Source organism: Rhinoraja longicauda, chromosome 21 (assembly GCF_053455715.1).
Source record: "Rhinoraja longicauda isolate Sanriku21f chromosome 21, sRhiLon1.1, whole genome shotgun sequence".
NCBI lineage: Eukaryota > Metazoa > Chordata > Chondrichthyes > Rajiformes > Arhynchobatidae > Rhinoraja > Rhinoraja longicauda.
This window is the reverse complement of record NC_135973.1, coordinates 1,051,218-1,074,100: the sequence shown is the minus strand read 5'-3', so window position 1 is coordinate 1,074,100 and position 22,883 is coordinate 1,051,218. Positions and strand designations below refer to the sequence as shown.

The 22,883-nt window shown below is 41.7% G+C and overlaps 2 protein-coding genes across 4 annotated transcripts in view; one reads left to right on the top strand and one right to left on the bottom strand.

Annotated features, from left to right (window-relative positions):
- Nucleotides 1-22,883, bottom strand: part of LOC144603836 (enoyl-CoA delta isomerase 1, mitochondrial-like) — a 93,766-nt gene that overhangs the window by 24,608 nt on the left and 46,275 nt on the right. The gene's annotated exons all lie outside the window — the stretch shown is intronic.
- The window catches only part of clcn7 (chloride channel 7), a 42,530-nt gene that overhangs the window by 7,223 nt on the left and 12,424 nt on the right, over nucleotides 1-22,883 (top strand). For all 3 annotated transcript variants that reach the window (XM_078417564.1, XM_078417562.1, XM_078417561.1), the window contains 15 exons: nucleotides 1,759-1,891; nucleotides 3,104-3,213; nucleotides 3,908-3,988; nucleotides 4,969-5,031; nucleotides 8,772-8,855; nucleotides 10,014-10,107; nucleotides 11,739-11,803; nucleotides 12,526-12,642; nucleotides 13,814-13,868; nucleotides 14,207-14,267; nucleotides 17,210-17,354; nucleotides 17,788-17,881; nucleotides 19,157-19,326; nucleotides 19,713-19,764; nucleotides 20,704-20,831. In XM_078417564.1, coding sequence (XP_078273690.1) covers nucleotides 1,759-1,891; nucleotides 3,104-3,213; nucleotides 3,908-3,988; nucleotides 4,969-5,031; nucleotides 8,772-8,855; nucleotides 10,014-10,107; nucleotides 11,739-11,803; nucleotides 12,526-12,642; nucleotides 13,814-13,868; nucleotides 14,207-14,267; nucleotides 17,210-17,354; nucleotides 17,788-17,881; nucleotides 19,157-19,326; nucleotides 19,713-19,764; nucleotides 20,704-20,831 — 1,452 coding nt within the window. The remainder of the gene's footprint in view (nucleotides 1-1,758; nucleotides 1,892-3,103; nucleotides 3,214-3,907; nucleotides 3,989-4,968; nucleotides 5,032-8,771; nucleotides 8,856-10,013; nucleotides 10,108-11,738; nucleotides 11,804-12,525; nucleotides 12,643-13,813; nucleotides 13,869-14,206; nucleotides 14,268-17,209; nucleotides 17,355-17,787; nucleotides 17,882-19,156; nucleotides 19,327-19,712; nucleotides 19,765-20,703; nucleotides 20,832-22,883) is intronic.

The window sequence follows — 22,883 nt, the reverse complement described above, 5'->3', positions numbered from 1 at the left end:
TAGGACCGAGATGAGAAAACATTTCTTCACACAGAGAGTGGTGAGTCTGTGGAATTCTCTGCCACAGAAGGTAGTTGAGGCCAGTTCATTGAGGCCAGTCCATACAAGTTACTGAGCTGGATGATCAACCATGATCATATTGAATGGCGGTGCAGGCTCGAAGGGCCGAATGGCCTACTCCTGCACCTATTTTCTATGTTTCTAACCAGGGGTCACATTGTAGGAATAAGGGGTAGGCCATTTAGGACTGAGATGAGGAAAGCCTTTTTCACCAAGAGTCGTGAATCTGTGGAATTCTCTGCCACAGAAGGCAGTGGAGGCCGATTCACTGGATGTTTTCAAGGGAGAGTTAGATAGAGCTCTTAGGGCTAATGGAATCAAGGGATATGGGGAGAAAGCAGGAACGGGGTACTGATTTTGGGTGATTAGCCATGATCATATTGAATAGAGGTGCTGGCTCGAAGGGCCGAATGGCCTACTCCTGCACCCATTGTCTATGTATCTATGATGTTTCTATGTTTCTAAGTTTCAGTGATGAACACGGTTTCCATGCGATACTAGGATGGTATGTGGAAGACTAGATTAGGGTCACAGTGAGAATGAAACCGGTGGTGATGAGACTGTAGCTGTGAAGGAGCGTTTCGATCTCACTGTCTGATCATTTTTACCTGATAGTTCTCTCGCATTCTTAGGTTTACCTAAACAGTTTAAGTCGTTGGCAACAAAACAAACTGCTGGAGGGAGTCGGTGTGTCAGGCAGTTTCTGTGGAGGGAAATGGACACTTGATTTTTGGTCACGACCTGCCATCAGAACTTGATCTAACCAACCATTTCCCACATTTCAATGTATCTCCCTCGCCCCTGACGTCAGTCTGAAGAAGGGTCTCGACCCAAAACGTCACCCATTCCTTCTCTCCAGAGATGCTGCCTGTCCCACTGAGTTACTCTGGCATTTTGTGTCCATCTTCTGTTTAAACCAGCATGAGCTGTTCCATCATACAATAAAAACAATGGTTTTACTCATTAGCTAATTGATTTTTCAATGACCTCTGATTTAAAAACCAGTGTTTATTCAGTGCTGAGTCATTGATGTATTGTGGATTAATCAGAAGATTCCTACCATGGGTCTCAAGGCTGTTACTGCCCAATTAATACACTTATCAAATAAATATCATCTGTAGGCAAATATTACTTTAGACATGCCTGGTCAAAACTTATTTTTAAATTAGTGGGCGCACTGAATAATAGGAAGTTTTTAAGCTAGGAGAAATGTGAAACAGCCTCACTTACTCATCCTGTGTTCGACACTGAAGATAGACACAATATGCTGGAATAACTCAGCGGGACAGGCAGCATCTCTAGAGAGAAGGAATGGGTGATGTTTTGGGTTGAGACCCTTCTTCAGACTGAAGGTCAGGGGAGAGGGAGACATAGAGATAAGGAAGGGTAAGATGTGTGAAAACGAGACATCAAGAGATGCCTCCCGCTCCCCAGGCTCTTACTCAGTTACTCCTGCATTTTGTGCCTACTGTTTGATGTAAACCAGCATCTGCAGTTCCTACTCATTTTATACTGCTTTTGACAACTGGTCTACTGGTAATTTAGTTATCAAGATTAGCAGATTATGTAGTTGTTATGCTTGGTCCGATTACAGCATTAATTCACAGAAACCTTTTGCAGTGTCATGTGGTAGTTTGCTCACAACTGTAATATTGATAAATCTATATTTAAAACTTTTTCTTCTTCCCTTCCTCACAGGGCTTTCATGTACTGGAAATCAAAAGATGGGTTGTCTGTTGCCTCATTGGGATCTTCACTGGCCTTATTGCCTGCTTTATAGATATTGTTGTGGAAAACCTCGCTGATCTAAAGTACCATTTAATTAAAAAAAGTATCCTTTGTGATTATGGCTTGTTGTGGAATAGTGATACGGATTTCATCCCCTGGATTTTTAAAAATCCTGTTGAAGCTTTAAGTTCCTCGGTGTGCACATCACTGAGGACCTTTCCTGGACACTGCACACGGACACAATAACAAAGAAGGCCCACCAGCGGCTCTTTTTCCTGAGAAGACTGAGGAAGTTTGGCATGAACGCCAGCATCCTCACAAACTTCTACAGATGCACCATCGAGAGCCTGCTGACGGGCTGCATTACAGTCTGGTATGGGAACTGTTCTGCCCACAGCCACAAATCACTACAGAGAGTGGTGGAGACGGCACAGCACATCACTGGCAACTGTCTCCCGGCCATTCAGGACATGTTCTACCGGCGGTGCCTGCGGAAGGCACGCAGCATCATCAAGGACCACAGCCACCCAGCAACTGGTCTACTGGTAAAAGGACCACAGCCACCCAGCAACTGGTCTACTGGTAAAAGGACCACAGCCACCCATCAACTGGTCTATTGGTAAAAGGACCACAGCCACCCAGCACGCAGGCTGTTCTCCTTGTTACCGTCAGGCAGACGATACAGGGGTATGGCTGCGTGTACCACCAGACCAGACTTAAGAACAGTTTCTACCATCAGGCCATCAGGCTTCTGAACTCATAAACACATTTCAAATCATATATCATCATATCATATCATATACATACAGCCGGAAACAGGCCTTTTCGGCCCTCCAAGTCCGTGCCGCCCAGTAATCCCCGTACATTTAACACTATCCTACACCCACTAGGGACAATTTTTACATTTTACCCAGCCAATTAACCTACATACCTGTACGTCTTTGGAGTGTGGGAGGAAACCGAAGATCTCGGAGTAAACCCATGCAGGTCACGGGGAGAACGTACAAACTCCTTACAGTGCAGCACCCGTAGTCAGGATCGAACCCGAGTCTCCGGCGCTGCATTCGCTGTAAAGCAGCAACTCTACCGCTGCGCTACCGTGCCGCCCTTATGTTGATTATTTTTAATATTGCCTTTTTACCTTATTAATGTCATTTTTAATCTTATTTATCCGTGGAATATTACTGCTGAGGTGACCCGTTGTCTTGTCAAATACATTTCATTGTACTGTTGACCCTGTGCCAACCTACATATGACAAATAAATTTATTATTATTATTATTAAGTTATATTGACATTTCTTAACAAATATGCAGATATTGATAAATCTACAGAGAGTGGTGGATTGTCCATTTCGCTTGTGCTCTGGGCATCATTGAACGCTGGCTTTGTGATGATCGGCTCTTTCCTGGTGGCTTTCATTGAGGTCTCGAGGCTCTTTGTTTCTCTAAATAGTTTTAAACCTGATTAAAATGGCTACTTATGAACCAAAACATTAGCATTGCTGAAATCGTTTACAGGTTTAATTTTGTGATGGGATTTCTATAACTATGTAGCTATTTTATACTGCCCTCTTTACGATGACCGTCGGTATTTGTGCAGTACATTTAATTTTAGCATAATGAATGAAAGAAAGCATTGCTGGTGATGACACCCTGTGTGGCTTGTGGTATTCCAACTATGGCCAGCTTAGCATCTTGTGGAAGATTAGCATTTCATTTACTTTGTATATGTGGCACATAAGTTTGCCTTTTGTATTCATTTTTCTCTCTTCACTCTTATATTTTGAAGATCTTCGTCACTGCTCTAGATTTTTCTTTTGTTCCATTGTTTTCAAGGATCTTGCCATTGACAGTATATTTACCATTGGTGCTAATTACTTATTTACTATCCTCCTCCAATACTGCCTTTTATTCTTGTGTTATCACCAGTGTTTTTCTCATGCAGGCTTAATTAACATCATGCCCAGCTCCTGTGTATCTCAATGATTGATTGATCTACTTGACATTGTTAAATACGTTTTCTGCCAAAATACGATTGAGCAAAGTCAGCCTTTAAAATTTGATACTATCTTGAAGTTGATTTATCTTTATATTATACTTGTTTTATGTTTCACTTAGCCTGCAGCAGCTGGCAGTGGAATCCCACAGATTAAATGTTACCTTAATGGAGTAAAGGTGCCTCATGTGGTTCGACTTAAGGTAGGCAAAGTATTTATGAAGTTGCAGAGTTAAAGTCATAGAAATCAATAGCCCGGAACCGACCCCTTGGACCAATCTGTCCATGCCTACTATTAAACATCTCAATTTTCTTTCTCCCTCTTATCCCCATCAATTCTCCCTTTATTCTGTTGCTACCCATCTACAGGGTTATAGGTAGAGTAGATGTGGACGAATCCACTTTAGGTAAATAATTAGCAGAGACGTCATTTGGGTTCTGAGGGAAAACCTGTGTAATTATGTGAAAGGTCAATCAACTCGATGATAACCTTCAAAGTACAAGAACATGTGTGTAGGAAAGAACTGCAGATGCTGGTGTAAACCGAAGATGGATGCAAAAAGCCGGAGTAACTCAGCGGCTCAAGCAGCATCTCTGGATAGAAGGAATGGGTGACGTTTCGGGTCGAGACTCTTCTTCAGACCCAAGTACATGTGTACTTGGAAAGGAATGAATCATAGAGCTTTGGGCTCATCGAGAACTGCAGAGCAGGAACACTTGAATTTCAAAGGTTCAATAGGGACATGATAGGACCAAATAAAGTAATATTTGGGATTCTCAACGTGTAAGCGTTGAGCACGAAGGCAAAGAAGGGTCTCGACCCGAAACGTCACCCTTTCCTTCTCTCCAGAGATGCTGCCTGTCCCGCTGAGTTACTCCAGCTTTTTGTGTCTATCTTCAGTTTAAACCAACATCTGCAGTTCCTTCTTACACAAATAAATTATGGTAATCCTTTAAGAGGGAGAAAGCACATTGAGATTAGTTTTTCATTGTAGGCATGGACAGATTGGATCATTGTTTAATTAGAAAATCTCCAATTCTGATTCTAACTTTATGCAAAATATGAGTTGATTATATTAATCTTTCTAAAGTATGTTTAATTTGTGTTATGCTAGTGTGTAGCTCGGTTCCCCTCCTCTCAGGGACTCGTGTCTATAGAATGATGGTTGTGCTTATCTTGCAGACGCTGGTGGTCAAAGTGCTTGGTGTTATCTTCTCGGTTGTTGGAGGGCTGGCAGTTGGAAAGGTACCGTGCCACAGAGATAACTGCTCGTGTGAACAGCAGATAATTAGTGTTTACAAAATCCTACAAACACTGTTCTCATGAGTCTGAAACTAGAGAAGACAGTATATTTATCAAGAGACTATGATACAGCAAAAAAAACAAGAGTTTAATTTTTATGCTTTCCTATATCCAATAGATGATGTATTTAACCATTAGCACAGTAATTTTGTGCAATGTAATTAAATGTTAAAGCATGTGGTATTTACCCAATATGCGAGTAGTTTTGTTTATGTTAGAAAGCAAGTTATAATTTTTGTGTTGGTGTAGATGCAGCAATGAGATTTGGTAACTCAGCGGGTCAGGCAGCATCTCTGGAGAGAAGGAACGGGTGACGTTTCAGGTCGAGACCCTTCTTCGGACTGAAGAAGGGTCTCGACCCGAAACGTCACCCATTCCTTCTCTCCAGAGATGCTGCCTGTCCCACTGAGTTACTCCAATTTTTTGTGTCTATCTTCGGTTTAAACCAGCATCTGCAGTTCCTTCTTATAGAATGAGATTTAGTATCTAGTTCCAGTTCATGACTAATCCTGTCCCAGAGTTTCTTTCTATCGCCGTGATGGGGAACTGGCAGGGCCATGTGAGTAGAGAATATTATTTTAGTCATGTGCTGAGTGCAGATTATTCAGTATTTCATGTAAGCACATTTTTGTACTTGTTTCATGAAGTGGATTTAATTCAGGAACTGCTTTTTGTGATGGTTATGCAATAAATTTCAAAAAATTGTTCAGGAATGAGAAGAAGTTGTGGAACTGAGCAAGAATATTGTGGTTGATCCGGCAGGTCTTTTGTACCATCTATTTGCACAAAGTTACATCAGACGTGATGGACTTGCAATTGGTATATTCATAGAGTCACGGAGAGTAATCAAGATAGTACAGCATGAAAATGGCCCTTCGGCCCATTGAGCCCATGCCAATCATGAACCACGCGTTTGCACTAATACTACAGTGACCCCATTATTTTATTGCAAGATGTGAAGTTGAAGCAGGGAGTACAGACAGCCTAACCTGCACCCCATCTTATGCACAGACGGTCTAACCTGCACCCCATCTTATGCACAGACGGTCTAACCTGCACCCCATCTTATGCACAGACGGCCTAACCTGCACCCCATTTTATATTTGGTATTGAGAGCAGTGGATGTGTTGGTAGGATTTACATTCTTAGCTCACTGCAGCCTGTATTAAATGAAGTAAGTGAAGATCAGACATGTTGCAAGTACCTGCTACCTCTTGCCTGTGGAAGTTGCTGTCTCTCCAAGTCTATGACATAAAGAAAGATGCAGTCATTTGCTTCTGACAAATGCTTCAGTCTTTTTTTTTTGTCATTTAAGCAGCTGATTTTGGTGGAAGTGACTGGTCTGTAAAGTTAAAATCCCTTACATCAATCTCTAACTATCTTTTCGACTGACTACTTAAATAATGAATGACTTGTATGTGGGTGATTCATTGATGATTAATTTTAGATGTGTGAATATTATTTAATGTTTTGGCATAAATATAAATATAAATATTTGCCGGATAAAATTGCCCAGTGAGCAGTTCTATCATCTAAATTACACACAGCGTGGACGCCCTTTTAGAAAATCTGTATGTGTAGAAGGCGGCTGATGTCAGTCACCCGGCCGCTTGTAATTCACAGACTTCCTTGTGGTTTGGATATTTTGAATGCAAGTTGCGAGAGTTGATAGTGAAGTTTGGGTAGCCATCATGTACCCTGGCCATGTTACAGGGCGGCACGGTGGTGCAGCGGTAGAGTTGCTGCCTTACAGCGAATGCAACGCCGGGGACACGGGTTCGATCCTGGCTACGGGCGCCGTCTGTACGGAGTTTGTACGTTCTCCCCGTGACCTGCGTGGGTTTTCTCTGAGATCTTCGGTTTCCTCCCACACTCCAAAGACGTACATGTATGTAGGTTTATTCACAAAATGCTGGAGTAACTCAGCAGGTCAGGCAGCATCTCGGGAGAGAAGGAATGGGTGACGTTTCGGGTCGAGACCCTTCTTCAGGGTCCCCATGTATGTAGGTTAATTGACTGGGTAAATGTAAAAATTGTCCCTAGTTTGTGTAGGATAGTGTTAATGTGCGGGGATCGCTGGGCGGCGCGGACTCGGTGGGCCGAAGGGCCTGTTTCCGCGCTGTATCTCTAAATCTAAAAATCTAAAAAAAATTACTCCTTTTCTGTGTTTGTTTTGAGAAAGGCTAATTGAGAGTTTGAAGAAAATTTGTTTAGACTGTATATGCTTTGTCCTGTTTTGTTTTATAACTTTGCATATGATGGCTTAAAATTAATGTTGTAGATATTTTAGTAATGTACTTTTACTACATCAGTAGATTGGTTTCACATTAATATCAGTGCTGTCGATTTCCGCTGGAGGAAGACCCATGTGTTTTATGTGTTAGTTGGGTTTGCAAGTCATTTATAGCCGTGAGGCATAATTATTTTTGACCCATTGTTTTTTGTAACATTTGTTTTTAAATTTACCAAAGTAACATATGGTTTTAAATTTCTTAAAATGTCACAAGCTAAGAATGTTTAAGATGTTTGACAACCCACACTTATAGCAGACGTTCACTGCATGTGCTATGTAATTATTTAGTGCCAAATATGTTTTTGAGGCCATATTTAAACTTGATAGACTGACCATTTTGCAAATATTGTCATAAGATCATAAGTGATAGGAGCAGAATGAGGCCATTCTGACCATCAAGTCTACTCCTCCATTCAATCATGGCTGATCTATCTCTCCCTCCTAACCCCATTCTCCTGCCTTCTCCCCATAACCTCTGGCACCTGTACTAATCAAGAATCTATCTCTGCTGTAAAAATATCCATTGACTTGGCTTCCACAGTCTTCTGTGGCAAAGAATTCCACAGATTCACCACCCTCTGACTAAAGAAATCCCTCCTTTTCTTCCTAATGGCATGTCCTTTAATTCTGAGGCTACCTCTAGTCCTAGAGTCTCCCACTATTGGAAACATCCACTCTACCCAAGCCTGTCTCCCACTATTGGAACCATCCTCTCCACATCCACTCTATCCAAGCCGCTCACTATTGGAACCATCCTCTCCACATCCACTCTACCCAAGCCTGTCTCCCACTATTGGAACCATCCTCTCCACATCCACTCTACCCAAGCCTGTCTCCCACTATTGGAACCATCCTCTCCACATCCACTCTACCCAAGCCTGTCTCCCACTAGTGGAACCATCCTCTCCACATCCACTCTATCCAAGCCGCTCACTATTCGATTGTGAAGCAACTTCAAGTGGATTATAGGTAGAGGAAAATTTTAGTTCAAAATTAATTTTGCTGGCAATATTATTTTTCTGGTCCAAATAATCCTCAACCCACACTTCTAGCATTTTGTGGTTTTGTTCAGATCCTGAAAGTCCAAGATTGCCCAATTATCCACCTGTTAGTGGCTTCTGACAGTATGAAACTGGCAAAAACAGAAATTATGTTCTCACTTCTCCACTTGTAAACGGTTAAAAAAGTTCTGTGTTGGGATGTGCGCGTTGACAAAGTCGATATTTAATGCTCACTACCAGTTATCTTGAAGTGGTGAATGTGGTGAGTCACCATTTTGTACTGTACTTGGGGTAAATAACAGTGTAAACAGAGGGTTTACAGTGAAACGTGACCAAGATTATTGGAGGTATTGAAACATCAGTTCAAACTTCACGTTTTCTAATTGTAGGAAGGTCCGATGATCCATTCGGGTGCTGTTATTGCAGCTGGTATTTCACAGGGGAGATCCTCAACCTTAAAGAAGGATTTCAAGGTTAGTTTTGCTGCTGTCTTTTACAGTGCCGCCTATCACGAGATTGCTTTCTCTGTATAAAATAGTGGAAATTTTGCAGCAAAGGTATTAATGAACATAAATTGGGCGTAATGTTCTGTGAAACCACTGTGCAATTTCATTCTGCTGATTATACTTTTGGTTGAATATCATACAGAAACTCCAAGGGCAGTGTGGTTATACAACTGTTAATATCAGTAAATCTCTGATCCTGATCAGTATTCATATGTGTGAGCGCACATGATTTGAAAAACGATGCCTGTAATTCTTTTGAAGAACCTATGTTCAGGTTTATTGACATTGTGAAGTATTCCTAGATTGTCATTGACAAGGGATGAAGAGAAAATAATTGATCAGAATTTTTATTGTGTGATGCACGTTATATTTTTCTATATTTATATTTAATTTTGAATGATTGCTGAAATCAAATCACTTGTTCTGATTGAAGCTTTAAATTGAAGGTTATTCCAGCAATCGTGACAATGTTGTGTTCTGTGTTGTCCAGATAGCAAGCCAAAGTCAGGAAGGAATATACATAGAAACATAGAAACTAGGTGCAGGAGTAGGCCATTCAGCCCTTCGAGCCTGCACCGCCATTCAATATGATCATGGCTGATCATCCAACTCAGTAACCTGTACCTGCCTTCTCTCCATACCCCCTGATCCCTTTAGCCACAAGGGCCACATCTAACTCCCTCTTAAATATAGCCAATGAACTGGCCTCAACTTCCTTCTGTGGCAGAGAATTCCACAGACTCACCACTCTCTGTGTGAAAAAAAACTTTCTCAACTCGGTCCTAAAAGACTTCCCCCTTATCCTTAAGCTGTGACCCCTGGTTCTGGACTTCCCCAACATCGGGAACAATCTTCCCGCATCTAACCTCTCCAACCCCTTAAGAATTTTATATGTTTCTATAAGATCCCCCCCTCAGTCTTCTAAATTCCAGCGAGTACAAGCCTAGTCTATCCAGTCTTTCTTCATATGAAAGTCCTGCCATCCCAGGGATCAACCTGGTGAACCTTCTCTGTACTCCCTCTAAGGCTAGAATGTCTTTCCTCAGATTAGGAGACCAAAACTGTACACAATACTCCAGGTGCGGTCTCAGAATGTTAACTGCGTTTTGTGCTCCTATGTTTCAGATATTTGAGTATTTTCGCAGAGATACTGAGAAAAGAGATTTTGTATCGGCTGGAGCTGCAGCAGGTGTTTCTGCTGCCTTTGGTGCCCCAGTAGGTAAGCAGCAATGTCATTATCCTAGCGATGCTTTTACATTGAGCATAGTTCATGCAGGTACATTTCACATTTCCCAAAAATATATATATTCTCATGCAGATTAGGCTCTGCCTTTAAAGCCTCAAGAGAAAACCCTCCCCAGGTACAGCTTAAGGGGTAAGAAAGATCAAAATAGGATGCGTTTTTAATAACAGTAAAATCCATCATGTTTCAAAGAGGCTGCCATGGGAGGCCTGTCAGCCTGAGACTTGGGTTGCAATCCAGCTCTGAACGAGAGGCTTTTGTCCCTGGTTGTAAGGTCCCTGTTCTGAAGTTCATTTGGCCATTACAACTCAGTTGTCTGTGGTTGACGCGTCAACGCACAACACCATCTCCACACACGATCAATTAAAACATTCAGTTTCACCATGGTGCCAACCAAAATATAGCGAATCTTTTTACTAATCTTGATTCGTTTGCACTTAAAAAAAATTTTTTTTTTAAAAGCATATGTACAAATAATAATAAACGACAAACTGGTTATAGAATTCTTACATAGCTTCAATTTTTTAATTTTTAAAGAAAAAATAAAGATGAAAAGAGACTGAAAAAAAAGACTATAAACTAATAGAGAGAAAGCAAAGAAAAAAGAGAATTACAAATATAAAGATTATGGGGATAGCTCCGGGAGTTAATGAGTATAGTTGTACATCCAACCCTAATTCAGTTGTCTGTGGTTGTCTGTGGTTGACGCGTCAACGCACAACACCATCCCCACACGCGATCAATTAAAACATTCAGTTTCACCACGGTGCCAACCAAAATATAACTAATCTTTTTACTAATCTTGATTCGTTTGCACTTTGAGAAGGTAGAAGCACAATAGAGAATTATGAAATTTATCTGGATATCTTTTCTAAAGATATCACTTAAAGAGCACCAAATTGTAGCCAGACATCATTGTTCTGTTTGAGTTATTATTCAGGCATATCAAAAATAGACAATAGACAATAGGTGGAGGAGTAGGCCCTTCGAGCCAGCACCGCCATTCAATGTGATCATGGCTAATTATTCTCAATCAGTATCACGTTCCTGCCTTCTCCCCATACCCCCTGACTCCGCTATCCTTAAGAGCTCTATCCAGCTCTCTCTTGAATGCATTCAGAGAATTGGCCTCCACTGCCTTCTGAGGCAGAGAATTCCACAGATTCACAACTCTCTGACTGAAAAAGTTTTTCCTCATCTCCGTTCTAAATGGCCTACCCCTTATTCTTAAACTGTGGCCCCTTGTTCTGGACTCCCTCAACATTGGGAACATGTTTCCTGCCTCTAACGTGTCCAACCCCTTAATAATCTTATACGTTTCGATAAGATCCCCTCTCATCCTTCTAAATTCCAGTGTATACAAGCCCAGTCGCTCCAGTCTTTCAACATATGACAGTCCCGCCATTCCAGGAATTAACCTAGTAAACCTTCGCTGCATGCCCTGTGAAGCTTTGCCCTGTGGTTTGTGGTGAAGGATATTTGATAACAATTAATCAACATCTAGTGATTTTGTTTTTATTTATAATTTTATCTTGCCTACCATTGCTAAATAAAATAATTAATAGTTTTGGAATTGAGCCTCCTTATAATATAAATTTCATTCTTAGGTGGTGTTCTTTTCAGCTTAGAAGAAGGGGCTTCCTTCTGGAACCAAATGTTGACTTGGCGTATAGTAAGTAGACACAGGTTTACAAAATAGCAATACCTAATGGTTGCCAGTGGCAATTGTGAGATTTACGATTGTCTTCACTACTTCCTAAGACAAGGACATTGTTTTAACAGTTTTATCTAAATCTTGGACACAAAGTGCTGGAGTAACTTGGCAGTTCAGAGAGCATCTCTGGAGAACATGGGTAGGTGACGTTTCAGGTCAGGACTCTTCTTCTTTCTCGAAGCAAGGTCCTGACCCAAGAAGTCACCTATCCATGTTCTCCAGAGATGCTGCCTGACCCGCTGAGTTACTCCAGCACTCTGTGAAACGTCACCTATCCATGTTCTTCAGAGATGCTGCCTGACCCGCTGAGTTACTCCAGCACTCTGTGAAACGTGACTTATCCATGTTCTCCAGAGATGCTGCCTGACCCGCTGAGTTACTCCAGCATTCTGTGAAACATCACCTATCTATGTTCTCCAGAGATGCTGCCTGACCCGTTAAATCCCTCCAGCACTCTGTGAAACATCACCTATCCATGTTCTCCAGAGATGCTGCCTGACCCGCTGAGTTAATCCAGCACTTAAAAAATATATATATATAAGCTTGTATTTGCAGTTCTTTATTTCAACAAAAAATACTCCAAACATTTCAAGTAGTGAAAAAAACCATTGTTTTTTCTCCATTTTAGCTATTTATTTCAGACGAATTTGTCATGCTTGAAATTGTCTGTTTTATTTCAGTTCTTTGCTTCAATGATTTCAACTTTTACTTTGAACTTTGTTCTGAGTATCTACCGCGGCAATCCAGGCGATCTGTCGAGCCCGGGGCTGATCAATTTTGGGCAGTTTCACGGTGAGGTAGGAAAATGTCAAACAGTCGTGCATGAAGTTCAGTTTTTTGTGGAAAACAAAACAAGTAGTCCCTTAGCAAGCAATAACCATTTCTTCTGAGAATTGAACCATTTAATTCCTCTTCATAATGATAACTCAAGGAATTATTGGAACAGCAGGGGGACATGATCTTAAATTATTTTTTTTTTAAGATGTGGAGGCCAATAGGAGCCCAAAACCAGTATTGTTTAATGTTTCTGGTGCTATTTAGATTGGGCATATTATAGACGGTGCAGAAGTAGGCCCTTCGAGCTAGCACCGCCATTCACCGTGATCATGGCTAATCATCCACATTGGATTGCACATTTTTATAGGCAGTTTTCATAGCTCAAAGATTACTTTTGTTTTGCATTTGATAGATATCCATCCCAAACTACTAATCCACTCACACTTCCACAGAATATGTTTATTTAGTATTAAAACCTTTTGGGTAACTTAAGAATGCTTCATGTCTTTTTTTCAGAGTGGGGTTAATTAATCTTCTGGAAAATGGTAATTGTGTGGCTTTAAAATGTAATTAAAGTGTGTTGGGTTGAAATTTCAAACTTTGTGTTGCATCCAACTACTATTAGCTTGATTATTTTTTCATTCTTGATTTTTTGCTAATCCTGTATTAATCTAATGCAAATTATTCAAAATAAATCCTAAGTCTTGGCTTGGGAAGTACAAACTGCATTTCCTTTTCAACTTGGAAGAATTCTTGTGAACAGTTGACTTTCCATGTTGTGACGATGCAGAAAGTGAGGAACAAGCATATTCATCTGAATTGTCATTGTATGAAAGTTAGATAGAATTTTAATGGTTCATGGCAAAATGCGTTTTTCACAAAAAAAACGGAATAAGAAAAAGTATCCATTCGTCACACTTGGTCTCTCAAGTTTTCTTGCAAGTTTCCATTTTATCAAATCTGCTTTGATTCTTTATAGCATCGATATTTTCTTATTTTTTATTATTAGCCTCAAAAATTTATGTCCACAGTTAAAAAATTGTTTGGTTCATCAAATATCTTAAATATCTTGTTATAAATGTTGTAAAATATCTTTTGATTCTTTCATCCATTGAACTAGAAAATAGAAGATGGGTGGAAATCTCTGGTTATACTAACAGCTAACATCAATTTACTTTGCTTTCTGAACAGGCTGTACAGTATAACTGGTTTGAAATCCCGGTGTTCATTTGTGTGGGTGCAATCGGTATGTATTATATCTTTTGAAATAGTCAAGTAATTTGTTTTAAGAAAATAACTGCAGATGCTGGTACAAATCGATTTATTCACAAAATGCTGGAGTAACTCAGCAGGTCAGGCAGCATCTCGGGAGATTTTTGCAGATGCTGGTCTGAAGAAGGGTCTCGACCCGAAACGTCACCCATTCCTTCTCTCCCGAGATGCTGCCTGACCTGCTGAGTTACTCCAGCATTTTGTGAATAAAGTAATTTGTTTTGTTTTGTACTTGCTGTGGCAGGCAAAATTCAGCAAACTTTCTTGATAACTTTTAAACGTCTACTCAAATATTACTTTCTCCACTTTCAGGAGGCATTCTCGGCGCAGTGTTTAATAGACTGAATTACTGTCTTACAATGTTTAGAATCAGGTACGTTCTAAAAATGATTTTTGGTTAATGTAATTAAGGTGGACATTCTGAAAGAGGAATGTATGCAGTGGAGATTTGTTAAAAACACTGTACAAAGAATTCTCTAAACAATCGCAGTAATCATCAAGTTAGTTTTTTGAAGTGGTTTTGATGACACATTTACTTCAGAACCAAATTACTTTGTAATTTTGCGATCCACAATTTTGAATGCAAGCTGCGAATATTGTAGGGAATATTCGGAGCAAAGTTCCATGGTCCACGGCAGAAACGATAGCTGAAAAGCTCATGCGTGAAATTTAAGAACTACAGAACAGGGGTAAAACTTTCCAGCAGTGAGCTTGTTCTACCATTCTGTTAGCTTGAGGCCAAACTGGTTTTCTGCGTTTGATCCACTCTCCTTGCACAACAGAGTTCTATCAATCTGAGAATGTCAATTGATTCACCTGCAACTTATATGGGAGAGGATTTGGGATTTCCACCGTGCTGGGACGGAGATGAAAGGAACGCTCCCTTGATTGTCAATGTTATTATGGCGATTTAGGATATTCTCAGTCCCCCTCTCACCCGGCAGGACAGATGGCTTCTCTTTATCATCTATAAATCTGTTCCCTAAACACCAAGTCCGCACTTCTCCCCGTCTGAAACAGAAGCAGCCTGGTGTGGACCTTGGTGCCATATATGATCCTGATTTGAGTTTAGATATTGGTCACTACTAAGGCAGCCTCCAACTTGAGCATACAACTTCAAGCAACTTTTAGTACTATGATAAAGGTCAACATTTTATTTGGACTTTTTCAATATTATTCAGGTTCTCTGAGTTAGTCTGAAGAAGGGTCTCGACCTGAAACGTCACCCATTCCTTCTCTTCAGAGATGCTGCCTGTCCTGCTGAGTTACTCCAGCATTATGTGTCTATCTCTGAGTTAGTGTTTGTTTTAAATTAGTACACATTCCACTTCTTGTAATAACCCAAGTTCAGTGAACGAAAAAGGGTAAGGCATCATCTGAGGAGGGAATGGACCGCTGACATTTCAGGTCGGAAATATAAAAATATTATAATGAAAATGTATATGAACATGGATGGTATTTTCATCCTATTTGCTGAAACCACTGATCTAAGAAAAAACATTTATATGGAACACTATCTGTTGCGGAGAAACCTGTGAGTTAATTAGGGACCTGCTGGGTGGCAGCTGTGCATTCCCTGCTGTTGCTGTCTGCTCCCGTTCCCACGCTCAACGTGCGAGGAATGACACTCCCTATTCATTCCCGCGGCAGATCTGGAGCGCGCTCCTGAGGTGAATCTGTGGAATTCTTTGCCACAGAAGGCTGTGGAGGTCAATTCAATGGGTATATTTAAGGCAGAAATAGATAGATTCTTGATTAATACGGGTGTCAGAGGTTATGGAGAGAAGGCAGGAGAATGGGGTTAGGAGGGAGAGATCGATCCGCCATTATTGAATGGTGGACTAGACTTGGTGGGCCGAATGGTCTAATTTTGTTCCTATCACTTATGATCTTATGATTATGTTCTGTCTTTCCCATGGGGGGAAATTGTTGTAGCATTGGTTAGTGCAGTGCAGCTGTGTAGTGTAGCTGTATAGGATTACAGGGTGTAAGTGTACTGCCAAATCTTTATCGTTGCTAACAATTCCCACTTAAATGCAACACAGAAGCATTGTCAATCCAGCGCCCATCCTAAACTAAGTTCTTTGATTACCAACAGAGAGGTAGATTTGATACAGGGTGCAATGCAAGATCAGGTCTGATGGTAAACCATTGATATTCCTAGACAATTTATGGGCTTTCATTTGATATAGTTTGAACCTTTTGAAGCTCACAGCTGAGTTAGGAGTCTGACTTCAGTTGCCATTGGGGCATCAGATCATGGTCCAGGTCACATCTGACACAAGTTCTCAACACTTTTCATGGGGTTTATTGAGCAAGTGTTCATGACGCAATGGGAATGGCAAGTAATGTGGTCAACATTTTCTTTAGTTTAATGTGTTTGTTTATTTATTAATATATTTTTTCATAAATTACTTTGGATTCACTTGTTGAGTTAGAGAACACGTGACAAGGAAACTTAGAACTTTGAATAATAATCGTTGATTGATAATGTTAAAAAAAACATGATTAATATATTGTTTACAAACACTGATTAGTGCATCTATAGTGATTTGAGGTTACTATGTTTTGAGAATTCCACTCTCAAACATACATGACTTTCAAAATCTAATCTGTGCCTTGCAGAACAATTTATGTAGAAAAATTATTAGTCATCCATTCCAAATTTGGGTCGACAGCTTAGGTGCAGGAGGAGGCCATTCGGCCCTTCGAGCCAGCACCGCCATTCAATATAATCATGGCTGATCATCCAAAATCAGTACCCCGTTCCTGCTTTCTCCCCATATTCCATGATTCCTTTCGTCCTAAGAGCTAAATCTAACTCTCTTGAAAACATCCAGTGAATTGGCCTCCACTGCCTTCTGTGGCAGAGAATTCCACAGATTCACAACTCTCTGGGTGAACAAGTTTTTGCTCCTCTCAGTCCTAAATGGCCAACCCCTTATTCTTAAACTGTGACTCCTGGTTCTGGACTCCCCCAACATGGGGGATTGATTAAATAGCGCAAGTTATCTTTCTCTCTTTTCCGTAGTGTCTCTTTACATATGTGTGCTTGGTAGTAAATCCCAATGATGATTTGTGAACCAGTTTTTGATTACGTTACCAAATGTGCGATCAATACAAGTCGTGTAGGAAAGAATGGCAGATGCTGGTTTAAATCGAAGGTAGACACAAAGTGCTGGAGTAACTCAGCGGGACAGGCAGCATCTCTGGAGAGAAGGATTGGGTGATGTTTTGGTTCGAGACCCTTCTTCAGACAATACAATACAAGTCAATGGAGGGGAAGATTAACCTGTGTTTGTTTTGTCCAAAAAGGTACATTCATCGTCCTTGCCTACAAGTAATTGAGGCCATGGTGGTTGGAGCCGTGACTGCTACAGTTTCCTTTGTCATGATTTATGCCATGTATGCCAGCGACTGCCAGCCTATTGGAGAAGATCCTATTAAATATCCCCTTCAGGTATGTTTTTTTTTGTTTCTTCTCAAAATATATATACTTGATGGCACCATTACTCTTTTACCAGCTCTTTTGGGAGGATTGTTTTCTGAGAGAGTTAAGGCAACTTTGTGGTTTAATTTGGAGACCAGAGTTAGGCAGAGGCACGGAGAGGAGTGGGCAGGATGTTGCAGCTGGGGATGGAAGCATCGTTGCGAGTGTGGACGCAAGCTTCATTGATGTGGGTGGAAGATGAGGGAGGAAGGGGACAGACTGGGTTGGGGAAAGAGAAGGTTGTCTGGGTCATCCTTGGAGATCCACGCTGGCAGTGTGTGAAAGGATAGTACCGATCTCTGCCCTAGAGTCTCGCTAGTGTATTACTGCGTGCGTATGACGCTGTTGATCCTATCACGATTCCAGGTGCATTATCTTCATGATAACACGTTTGTGATTTCAGCTGTTTTGTCCAGATGGAGAATACAATGCAATCGCCACCACCTTCTTCAACACTCCTGAAAAGAGTGTTAGCAGTCTGTTCCATGATTCTCCAGGTCAGTGTTCATCCTGTGATGCTGCTTTAAAATCTATTCAACTGGTGCCCTGTAACATTGGTAAGATAAATGGTTCAAGGATAATAACTCCCAACTGAACAACTTTTTCAAGGTCTGAAGAAAGGTCTCGACCTATTGCCTCTCTCCAGAGATGCTGCCTGTCCCGCTGAGTTACTCCAGCTTTTTGTGTCTACTTTTTCAATAAGTTCCCTTTAAATGTGCATAACTAAATGGGTACCATCCATTTCCAACATTTTTCAATCATTTAATAATTTTAAATTCTCCCAGCATATATAAAAGCCAAAATCACAATTTAACGGCTTCTTCCTAGCACACACCTTCAGAAGGGGAGCAATAGGCTTTGGCAGCGTTACACGTGTGGGTTAGTATTTTAACTTTAGAACGCACTTTCTTGATGGCCACTGCTGAATCCTTTAATGACAGGTGGCCAAGTCATGTTAGAGCCTTGTAACCATCGTAAAACAAGCCTCAACCAATTTCCAGCTCTGTGAATTTATTACTGAACAAGATTCTAATGCATTTCCCGGGTCTTGTTATATTTAGTACAGGAGCTGTGAAATAAGAAGTGGAAAAATCACTTTTCTTCCGTCCCTTCATGTACCTGTTAGCCTGCAGTCTCTTTTCCCTGCAGCTGATCCCCACATGCACAGCCCTTTCCAAAGTGAAATGTGGGCGTGTGAATCTAACCTTGTGATCATTTCTAATAGTGGGGAAAGGCGAAGAGGTTCCTCAAGTCTGTGACTTTCAATAGACAATAGGTGCAGGAGGAGGCCATTCGGCCCTTCGAGCCAGCACCACCATTCAATGTGATCATGGCTGATCATTCTCAATCAGTACCCCGTTCCTGCCTTCTCCCCATACCCCCTGACTCCGCTATTCTTAAGAGCTCTATCTAGCTCTCTCTTGAATGCATTCAGAGAATTGGCCTCCACTGCCTTCTGAGGCAGAAAATTCCACAGATTTACAACTCTCTGACTGAAAAAGTTTTTCCTCATCTCCATTCAAAATGGCCTACCCCTTATTCTTAAACAGTTTCTTCCCACTGTTAGAATGACTGTGAGATTGGTTTTCCCCTTGTGTTTACAAAATGCGTTGCATTGACATTATAATCTTTGTGAGAACTTAAAAGTAGAATTCAATCAATCAAGTAGATTGATTGGTTGACGGTGAACAAGCAAGCTGATTGCAGTGAAATAAAATCCAATGTTGATATTGCAAACACGTCTTTATTTGACATGTGTGATCTGTTTGCAGGTTCGTACAACCCCATGACTCTGGGCCTGTTCACGTTAAGTTACTTTTTCTTGGCCTGTTGGACGTACGGTCTCGCCGTCTCCAGTGGAGTCTTCATTCCATCTTTACTGATCGGCGCTGCATGGGGAAGGTTGTTTGGAATATTCCTTTCCAACATTTCCCCAGGCTCTGTAAGTGTAATCGCTGCCCATCTTCTTGAACTGCAGCAAGCATGATGTGAACCTTCGGTATTTTATAAAGCTGACAGGTTTAGGATATTGAGGGCCAAAAGCTGGCTGGCTTTACCTTGCACTAAATGTTATTCCCTTATCATGTATCAATACACTGTAAATGGATCAATTGTAATGCATTGTCTTTAATCTCCCGTGCTGTCTGTGTGGAGTTTGCATGTACACTCTGATCTTCCCAGCTGTCTGTGGAGTTTGCACGTTCACCCTGATCTGCTGAGTTCCTCCAGCACTTTGCTTTCCGCTCCGGTTTCTGGCATCTGCAGTTTCTTGTGTCTCTAGGCCTTTGCATCTGTTCTGATTGTTTGCCATTCTGTTCTTATCTGCAGACTTGGGCTGACCCAGGGAAGTATGCCCTAATGGGGGCAGCAGCTCAGCTTGGTAAGTGTGGACCCTCCTCGTACTGCTACACTGAGAGCCCAGGCTTCTAGTTTGGCAGTCTGTAGGATGTGACGTATTTTCATGCAGTCTTTCCTGTAGCAATAAATTATCTCTATTACAGCTCTCGCACTGAGCTGGGCAGGAGTATTGGCATTAAGCTCACAGTGGGAGATTTCTCATTCATTTCATGGGGCCACATTTTATACGGTCAGTTGCTGTAATCTAACCCAAGCATGCCAGCTGGACAGAGAACATTATTTTGAACGAAGACAGACACAAAAAGCTGGAGTAACTCAGCGGAACAGTCAGCGTCTCTGGAGAGAAGGAATAGGTGACATTTCGGGTGGAGACATATCGTCAGGTCTCGATCCGAAACATCACCCGATCCTTCTCTCCAGAGATGCTGCTTGTTGCACTGAGTTACTCCAGCTACTTGTGTCTGTCTTCGGTTTAAACAAGCATCTGCAGTTCCTTCTTACACATTATTTGGATAGATCTTTAGCATAAGCTTACAGTATATGGAATTCTGAAAATAGCCCGTCAGTAGCTCCATGTAACTGCCCTTTACTCATCAGTTTTCCAAGGTAGAGGTGCTAAACTTAAAGTAATCCAGCAGATGAACGAGAAATGCATCATTTTGATCACTCCTGAGTGAAGGAACCAAATGAAGAATGTAACTGAGCCAGACAGTAGCCAAAGCGGATGATGTATTCAAGGGAGAGTTGGATTTAGCTCTTCGGGCTAACGGAATCAAGGGATATGGGGAGAAAGCAGGAACGGGGTCCTGATTTCAGATGATCGGCCATGATCATATTGAATGGCGGTGCTGGCTCGAAGGGCCAAATGGCCTGGCCCTGCACCTATAATTCTATGTGCATGTCCATATACAATGAGCAGCAGATGCAGCTGAGCGTGCTTTCTCTCTGGTTCCTTTGGCAGGAGGTATTGTGCGGATGACACTGAGTTTAACCGTCATCATTATGGAGGCGACTGGAAATGTGACCTATGGCCTGCCCATCATGCTGGTGCTGATGACAGCCAAGATATTTGGCGATTACTGCATTGAGGTGCCCATTTTCTTCTCATTTCACATGTTTGCAGGCGGATTATATAAACACTGTGAATAATCTTAGCCGTGATTTTCTCACTTTGTAAAGGAGAAGCTGATTTGGTTTAATTGTCAACATAGTTTAATGAATTGCAGTTTCCCTGAATAGAAATACGGATGTGAGTTTGGGGGGGGGGGGGGGGGGCAGATGAAACTGAGAGTAGGGATTGGCTAGTTGGATAATTTGCTACAGTTCTTGATGTATAAATAAATAAAAACTATGTTCAGACAAAAAATTAAAACATGGGCTAAGGATAGATTATTCTAGAACCCAACCTGGCTGTTTAAATCTGTCCTGGGCCTCCTCCATTGTCAGAGTGAGGCCCAGCGCAAATTGGAGGAACAGCACCTCATATTTCACTTGGGTAGTTTACACGCCAGCGGTATGAACATTGACTTCTCTAACTTCAGATAGTCCCTGATTTCCCTCTCTCTCCATCCCCACCCCCTTCCCAGTTCTCCCACCAGTCTTCCTATCTCCGACTATATTCTATCTTTGTCCCACCCCCTCCCCTGACATCAGTCTGAAGAAGGGTCTCAACCCGAAACGTCACCCATTCCTCTCCAGAGATGCTGCCTGTCCCGCTGAGTTACTCTAGCATTTTGTGTCTGCCACAGGTCATCGAGTTTACATTGGGCAGTTACACTCTACAGCAAACCAATCTACTGAGAAATAGGAGCTGTTTCCTGTGCTACAGAAAGCAGCCTGGCTGTTTGTGGGCAGTCACGTCTCATTGATAAAAAGCCAGTTTATCCTGGTCCAGCCCAAGTCCCATGGACTGGCATTTTCTCTATGGTCAATGTGACTCAGACCTGACTACAGTTGTGTCCTATCAGCCTCGAATCCAGGAGACGAGCTCTAATTCATGGTTAATTTGAGCTGTGATTTTAAATAACAACGGAAATAAAGTAAAGCAGAAGTCAAATGTTTCTGTTTTCAATTTGACTCTCCACTAAAAAGGGATTGAACTCTTGAAGTGGGTCTGATTCAGGTTGGCCTTCCTCAACTCTAGGGACCTGACCTCACATATTTGCTAAAGTTCAATGTTCTTGCTATGACTCTGTTTAGTTTAGTTTCATTTAGTTTAGAGTTACAGTGTGGAAACTTCGGCCCACCGAGTCCGCACCGACCAGCTGTCCCGCACATTAACACTATCCTACACACACTAGGCACAATTCACACTTATACCGAGCCAGTTGACCTACAAACCTGTACGTCTTTGGAGTGTGGGAGGAAACAAGATCTCGGAGAAAACCCATGGGGAGAATGTGCAAACTCCGCACAGACAGCACCCGTAGTGGGGGAAATGTAAGAAAATAACTGCAGATGCTGGTACAAATCGAATGGAATTTATTCACAAAATGCTGGAGTAACTCAGCAGGTCAGGCAGCATCTCAGGAGAGAAGGAATGGGTGACATTTCGGGACGAGACCCTTCTTCAGACTGTAGGGACCCGTAGTGGGGATGGAACCCAGGTGCCTGGCACAGCAAGGACTGTAAGGCAGCAACTCTGCCACCGTGCTGGGTTTTCTGCTGCTGACTATAAATTGCCCTTTGAGGGACAACGAATTAGTTAGTAGGCCGAAGGGGAAATGAGGAGAGGGGAGGTGGAGCTAATGGGTTTGCTCTGCGGGAGTAACCAGCATCCAATGGTGTTAGTGCCTCCATGCAAGTTGTAATAAGCAGGTCTGACTGGCTGCCTTCACTGGAAGGCAACCTTGTCAGTTATTCTTGGAGAGACTACTACCACTTTTTTTCTGTTGTATGGGTTTATGTTGGGGACAAGTAATTAATAGTGAAGAGTTCTGCAAGCCTTTCCTCAAGATTTCTCCCAACGTAACTCAGTACAGAGCTCGATTGTGTTTGCAACATTACAGTTCAATGCATTGGTTAGATGTTGGCCTCATTGCCCAGTAATTTCTACCACAGTATTTTTACTCTCAAAGCAATAGGTCACGTAGATGGAAGTTTTAAATGAGATATGTGTATAGATTTGCCATTTTTCCTATT